Source organism: Phytophthora parasitica, assembly GCF_000247585.1.
Source record: "Phytophthora parasitica INRA-310 unplaced genomic scaffold supercont2.57, whole genome shotgun sequence".
In the NCBI taxonomy this organism is placed as follows: domain Eukaryota; phylum Oomycota; class Peronosporomycetes; order Peronosporales; family Peronosporaceae; genus Phytophthora; species Phytophthora nicotianae.
This window is the reverse complement of record NW_008649043.1, coordinates 275,697-282,915: the sequence shown is the minus strand read 5'-3', so window position 1 is coordinate 282,915 and position 7,219 is coordinate 275,697. Positions and strand designations below refer to the sequence as shown.

General features: G+C 48.4%; 3 protein-coding genes across 3 annotated transcripts; 1 reads left to right on the top strand and 2 right to left on the bottom strand.

The window, feature by feature from the left end:
- Window positions 1–816: 816 nt before the first annotated feature.
- On the top strand, window positions 817–1,305 carry PPTG_16466 (hypothetical protein; the record flags this gene model as incomplete). Its single annotated transcript, XM_008913999.1, has 1 exon — window positions 817–1,305. The coding sequence occupies one exon, from the start codon at window positions 817–819 to the stop codon at window positions 1,303–1,305; it is 489 nt and encodes a 162-aa protein (XP_008912247.1).
- Window positions 1,306–2,617: 1,312 nt separating this feature from the next.
- Window positions 2,618–2,980, bottom strand: PPTG_16465 (hypothetical protein; the record flags this gene model as incomplete). The annotated part of the gene is made up of 1 exon (XM_008913998.1): window positions 2,618–2,980. One exon carries the CDS (start codon window positions 2,978–2,980, stop codon window positions 2,618–2,620), a length of 363 nt encoding a protein of 120 aa, XP_008912246.1.
- Window positions 2,981–5,469: 2,489 nt separating this feature from the next.
- On the bottom strand, window positions 5,470–7,052 carry PPTG_16464 (hypothetical protein; the record flags this gene model as incomplete). Its single annotated transcript, XM_008913997.1, has 4 exons — window positions 5,470–5,513; window positions 6,166–6,489; window positions 6,785–6,874; window positions 7,049–7,052. 4 exons carry the CDS (start codon window positions 7,050–7,052, stop codon window positions 5,470–5,472), a joined length of 462 nt encoding a protein of 153 aa, XP_008912245.1.
- Window positions 7,053–7,219: the final 167 nt, after the last annotated feature.

The window sequence follows — 7,219 nt, the reverse complement described above, 5'->3', positions numbered from 1 at the left end:
CCCCCCCCTCGACCAAGTTGCGGAAACTCCGCACATTCGAGCTGAGTAGTGGCTCTGTATCGGTTCCTTCTCGGTCCAGCACCCTAAATACGGCCCTCCAAAACGTAGGTAAAGCTTCAATAGAAGCCATGCGCGGTTGTCTTTGTGAACGACAAGAGGAACTGGTCCCGAAAAGCACCCACTCCAACTGTTCCAGCCCAGAACAGTCAGATCCAGAGGGATTAGCTCTCGAGGCGCTCAGCAGTAGCGTGTGCAAATTGTCGACATTTTCAACCCAACACAACGTGTGTGGCCCCACCAAATCGCAACCTCCAACCGCGGAAACTGCCAGAAGAAACTCTATTGTGGAGATAATTAATCTAGTGTCTTCACAAGAAGAGGAGGTGAGGGATGATGGTAACGTGAGCGATAGCAAAATAGCGGAGACCGCTTCATACATTAAGGCGATCCCGAACCGCCATGCCCGATGAAAGATACGGCATCAAGCAAAGGTGATGAGTTTGGATTGGCTACAACAAAGGTCCAGACGACGCCGGCACCAAGCCAAATGTGCCATTACGAGAAAAGGAACAACAATCTACCACGCCAAGGCTGTGAAAGCTATTGCAATGGTTTAATTGCTCCAGGTACCGAGGGTGAAGCAACGCTTAGCGGATCTACGTGATAGACGCCCCTGCTACCCGGACCCAGATTTAAAAGAGATTTGGGACGTTCTGCAAGAGGTTCAATGGTCAGCGAACATCCAGGCCACCCAGTTGTGCAAGAGCAACAGTGTAAGATTTCCAGATATTGGAAGCTTTGATCCTTGCCAATGCAATGGAGATTGCTTCGGGGACGTGTGCTCCAACACTGTGGACATCGACGTTCTGTACACACAGGCTCTGTAACCTTGGAGCCAAATGTAGCAACGAGACGCGAACGCTGACTACGCCGAAGCTATTCGAGACTGAACGTGTGGGCCTAGGTGTGAACACTACGACGGACCTTGACGTCAATGACGTCGTGGGAGAGTACTGTGGCGGGCTGTTAGAGTTTCCAGCTCTTGTGGAAGGGAAGCCGACGCAAGCTGTCAAGCAGAACAGTGGCTATCCGCTACTATACAACGCAAAATCCACCAAGGGGAACTACGTGTACGTTGACGCGCTAGCTTGCGGGTCTATAACTCATTTCATTTCACACGCCGGCGACTTCAACGCTGCTTTATTTGAGCTGCAGACTTGGTCCCGTGTGAAGGTGCTAGTGAAAATGATAAATGATGTTAAGGCCGGCACCCAAATCGCTGTTCACTATGGCGAAGAGAGGTAGTTTCAACGCGCATGCGATGAATGCTGGGGGGGGGGGGGAAGAACGGGGAAGGTGAGGAGAAGAACGAAGATAACAAATGACAGAACGCAAGAAGACGCTTAAAAATTCAAGGACACGTAATTCTTCACGTGTAGTACGTGCAGAGCAGCTTGTTTTATAGGTTCGGACCAGCAGAACTCATTGCCAAACTAAAATGTAGATGCTGGCTTCAATAGAAACTGAGAGCAGGTCCTACGCCTTCCGGACATCCGGAGCTAACACTAACGTGTTTCCTCTTGCGTCTGTTGACATAGATATCGTGACCGCTGCTGTCGATATGTGCGGTGACGCGTAGCGCAAACAGCACGCGTACACATGTGCCAAATGCGAAGCAGTAGTCGCAAGGGCACCATTGGCGATCAGCGTCTACAGGCCACCCTCCCCACGGCTCGCCTTCAACTCCCTTGCGGGCATAGTTAGCCCCCATTTGTGCAGACACAGCTATACCGTCCTCGCTGCGTTTGTTGGGGGCTACAGCAATCCGAGGTGCGGCCAAAATGATGGCCCGTAGAATTGAATAGACCCCAGCACGCGCTGTATCCACATTTTACTCCTCCGCCAGACCCAGTAAGTTAGCACGCATGAACTCCGGCACCCTACGAGCGAGGGTTCGGTCGGGCATACTCTAAACTCGAATGCCCGCACAGTACTCGATTGATCCTGGCAGCACGCGCTCAATTCTCTTAATAGGGATCCCATTTTTAAGCGACGACGAAGCGTGTAGTCGCGTTTCAATAAAGCGTTAAACGTCTCCACCGGGTTGTTGGTGGAGGCAAAATTGGGGGGATGTAGCGAACACTTGCCACGTCGCAAAGCTTCCGGTCATCCATTGAACGAACATGTACTTGGCAAAGGTAACTAGCGCTGGTTCATCCATTCAGCGTCTTAAAATGGGGCCCAGCATCTCCAAATAGCTCGTTTCACAACGCGCAAAGTGTAGATAGTACACATCTTGTAATAAAGTAGCCGCCAAACCCAAGGAAACGCTTAATGTGCTCCTAAACGTTTTTTTCATTACGTGAAAAAAGCACATGAGGAAACGGTAGGCGGGGATATCTCCAGACACGGCAGCCCGCGCATTGCACTGCGCCTGATCTCCGTCCGCCATTGCGTAGTTAACTTTTAGTTCCTTTGCCGTAACCCAGTAGCACAGTCGTCGTAGGGCCGACAATGCCGTCTGAAATACTGGATGTGTCTCTTGGGGTATCACAAATAGAGCAACGAGGTGAAACCGGCGCGAACGGTCTGATATCCCCACAACCAGCACTAGGTATCAGCACTGAATCATCTTGTAGGTAGCGTCTAAGTGTAAAATAAAGCTCTCAGGAGGCACCATGAGCCTCAGCACCAAAGCTTTTGTCGAGAGCTCAACAATAAAGGGCTTGTCGTCGGATCCGTTGCCTCTAACGGACTTGCCCGCATTATCGATCTGCCAGCCAAACGTGAACGACTCTGTCATCGCCTCCAAGCCCGTATAGGCACGCTTGTGTACCCAGGCGCTCAGCTTGTCCATGCGGTCGTGGTTCTCCGGGCAAATTCGAGAGTAGTTATTCACAAAGTTTTGTATAGTCTTCAGTGGTACTACGTCCTTGAGAGGGGTGCCGAATTTGCGAGACAGAGCGTGTATGGTGCGCATCGTGCGGAGGTGGTTGTCCGCCAACTCGCGGCAACATGCCTTCTGCGTGTTGTTTAGCTTCTTGCGCCTCGGCGACGTCGCGGCTGACGTGTGCGCCCCGTACTAGAAGATCGATGCGTGCCCGGACTCCAGGCACTTAACGATCTTCCCTCTCCAGCCGCAGTAGCCGGTACTAGTCTCGCTGCATGTCAGCAAAGCGCAGGCATGCAGGTTATCCTGCCAGCTATTGCTGTTATCCCAGTATAAACCTTCTACATAGCTTTTTGTTATGACCACGTGCTTAATAGTCCTTTTGCAATAACTTAAAATTCACCTAGAAGCATGGATGCTTGACAAACTCGATGTAGCTGCTTAGCCAAATATGCACGTAATATCGAGTTTGCACAGCGGTCGGTTGCAATGCGTTTGCCGCGTTTAGCAGGAAATGTGTACGAGAGAACGAAAAGAGTAAACGTAAAAGACCCTCAACAAAACTAAGCAGTTTGCCTGCAAACTCGTGGTACATTTCTAAATTCAACTGTCAGCGTGCACAGTGTTGCTGCGGCACGGCTAACCCTACGGGAGTTCAACTGGAACGAACTACATGTTTTCGGGCAGCAATTCAGAAGGACAAAACACTTCCAGAGCTCGAGTTGTCGACTACTTGAAAGTGGTTGATGAAGATCCCCTAAAACGCCCTACAGCATCCCAACTCCGCTTCATCTTAGCGGGTAACAATCGAAACGAACCCCCTAAGACAGCGAGAACGGCCGTGGAGTGATGACATCAATATGTTCTGCGCCATAACGATTGTCTCCTCTTGTTTTCAGCCTCCCATCTTATCGGCCAAACCAGGAGTCTAGACAGTGCGGTGATCCAGCTTGATGATGGCTTTTCACTGTACCACCAAAAACATGATGACCACATACTGCATCGTTTTGGATGAATACATGCCGTCCTTCTCAGCTTCCGACTGCTGCAAGTACTTAATTTGAGAAAGTTACTGTACCAGCTACCTCAGATGGGAGCCATACAATGAATAAGACACCGTATTATCAACTAGTTATAGCTTTACTAATTATAGCCAAAGTGACACGGGCCGACATCGCCTTTGCGGGCGACTCAAGTTTCGGCACATGCCAGATTGTGTCATTGGATCATGCGTATACAGGCACTTTAGTATCTAAAATGGTTTTGTGACTATTAAATCCACTTTCAGAACCCTAACCGCTAACGTCATGCATTCCCTGACGGTGAATGAGCCCCGTCAGTGACCGCGTCAAGAACGTCAAATTTCAGGAGTGTAATCACCAACTAATACAAAGTATCATTATCTACTCGATGCACGGCAGGATGGACAAATTACCATCGAGCACTGTTCAACGTCCAAACCTCACAAATTTAGACTAGTAAAAAAAGCACTAGGTAAGTTTCCGTTTACACGTCTAAATGCTGATCTCGGGTTGGTATCGTCAAGTCGCGTCGGCTGCACAACCAGTCTCTAAAGTCACAATGCCACCGCCATCTTGAGCTCTGACTTGGAGGGGATGTGTTAACGCTACTCCATGCAAAGTAGTCATTTTTGTCTCGCCAGGTTACAAATGGCGACAGGCGGGATGCTCAATAGACAAGACATGCAATAAATCCAGTGCAAACAAAGAGCTAGCTCCTTTTTACCCTAATCGCTTATCTTATCAAAGACGAATGCTGCACCAAGGACAAATGCTGCAGCAAAACGGAATCAATGTTAGGAAGAAATTTGATGTCCAAGCAGGAGAACTATAAGACGAAGACATTGGTAGAGTCGAGCTTTTCTTTTTTTAAAGCAATTACAGGTATCACTGGACCTTTACGTCTGTCACGTTTGCCACCCCTAACCGTAAGGGATTATTTTAACCAATGATTTTGGGCCATTTGTGTCACTACAGGCCTATTAGGACCCACAAACGCGAAAATAATGGACGTCCTCACTCACTACCTACTTATACCCTGTTATACTTGATAAAAGCTGAAGCATCTGTGGCGCTATTCCTTTTCGTACATCATCAAAGCCTCTATAATATGGGTGAAGGATCCGCGACCTTTAACGAGGGGGAGCATTGTACTGAAAGCGTTAGCTCTTTAACTCTTTCAATTGTTTCAATACCGTCCATTATTATCAGTAACGTCTATTGTATTGTGTATAGTGAAAACGTTCCACGTGCCGTCTAGCCACCATAGTGGTTCAACATCAGTATGCGTCGAGTTATATCAGGCTCTACTAGTTGCTTTCTTTCTCTCGGTTATAGTCCGCCCAGCGGAGCGTGCGCGAGTAGCCCTACAATAATATTTTTTTTTCAGTTGTGGCGATCGTGCACGCATAGTCGGAATAGATAGAGGTCTAGGGTCGTTGAAGCCCGTGTCCTGATGAAAGCGTCAGGAGATCAGAGGATGAGTGAGTCGTCTTCTGTCAAGTCAAGTGCCTTACTCGCTGGGTCTGCAGTAGCCTTCCATAAAGCGATAGACTGGAATTACTGCTGGTCGGCGGAGGATATGGCCAAAGCGCCTTCAGCAGCTGAGTAGAAGGCCGTTCGGAGCGGTTCCGTGTCAGCGCGATCGTAACGTGTGTTGTTCGAGATCCAGTTATGTTATCGCAATCCGATTACAGCCCTTGGCTGTACCCGATGGAAGCGCTCGAGATTGGATAAATCAGATTACGTGAGCGCCGAGGTCCTGCCGTTGTAGAGAAGTATGGACAAGACGTAAGCATTGTACAGTCTGAGCTGGGGGTCTTGTGAATTCTTCATGGTTGAAGTTACATCTTTCACATTCGGTAAAATTCTGCTGGAGCGAGGTTCTTGCACCAATAGGTAATCTCCCTCACATGAGATCAAGTAATCCTTGTCAAGACCGATACTGTGTGATGCGATCGATTTGTACAGGTGTATCGTGAGACACTCGGAAATTTAGTGAATGACTTTTTTTTGTCGAACTTGATGATATGTAGGCTAGACATACTACCACCATGCGGTTTTAAACGACCGATTAAAAAAATTACGCATAGATACACCTCGTTATGATGTAACAATATCAGTCTTGCGAGGTCACGCAAGACTATCAAAGTAGGTAATCTAGGTCTGATGGAACATGAAGTGATGGTGGCGCGATTGCTGCAAGCGTGTCGTAGTACAGTTGCGAGTTACAGGGCAGAGAGATTGGCAGATTACGTTCTCGCAACAAGTGATCCTTCTTAATGTAAGTGAGACGACATTCGTTGCCACCACAGCGGCGCATAATATGCTGAATCATTAGCTGCAGGGTCACAAAGGTCTTATTTAGCGTGGTAGCCTTCGTAGCCTCGAACCCCAGATGCACTTCCTCGATAAGGTCTTCGACGTTACGTGGCCGCGTCTGAGACTGCAACGACTGAATGCTGTCGAAGAAGCCGACGTCCCGAGCGTTCAGGTCTGGGCTTTGCGCTGGTTGGTTCGTTAGGCGGATGCTCCAACCGTCGGTTGTGACGGCCTCAAACACCTCACGATCTTCCACGTCTACGTGAGGGCGGCATTGTCTTGTTGAATCTTGATGGGGACGTGCATTTGGTCTCGTGGCCAACTCGACTTGATTGCTGGGATTACATCCTGCAGTAACATTGAGCAAGCAAGATCGCGCGTCATCGAAACCGGTTTTAGCTCCATAACACCTGCCGGCGGTTGATACAGCCGCGCCAAGTCAGGGACTCTTCCACTACTGGCCACATTCCAACCTTATCATCCCAATTGGCCCTTGGACGGGCAACAACACACTAAAACATCACTTTGGTGAAGTGACGCTTGCTGGACGTACTGGCCGGTGGCTCCTCGGTCAGCACATCGTTGTTACCGGTGAGGACGTACAACGTTTGACCTTCCTTCCTGATGTAGAACCACTTCTCGTCTATATGGACAACATCGAGAAGTGGGTCAAAGTAGTGGCTCCCGTCCACGGCTTGTTGGACATGCTGCGCACTGAACCAGGGCTGCCGAATATAGCATATAATTTTTTAATACATTATCATATTGATAATGCAATTAGTATTGAGAGGTCATCACTATATTTAAAATGTTTTACCCATATTATAGTATATTTTAGCCAAGTGATTCACCAGCTTGAAATTGGTATATTTTAACTAAGTGATTTCCCTACTTGCAACTGGTATACTTAATCCAAGTTATTACCGGCTCACAGCTACCTAAATCGTTTGCAGCCAGTACTTTAAAAGAATGGTTGAGAATAGCCTTT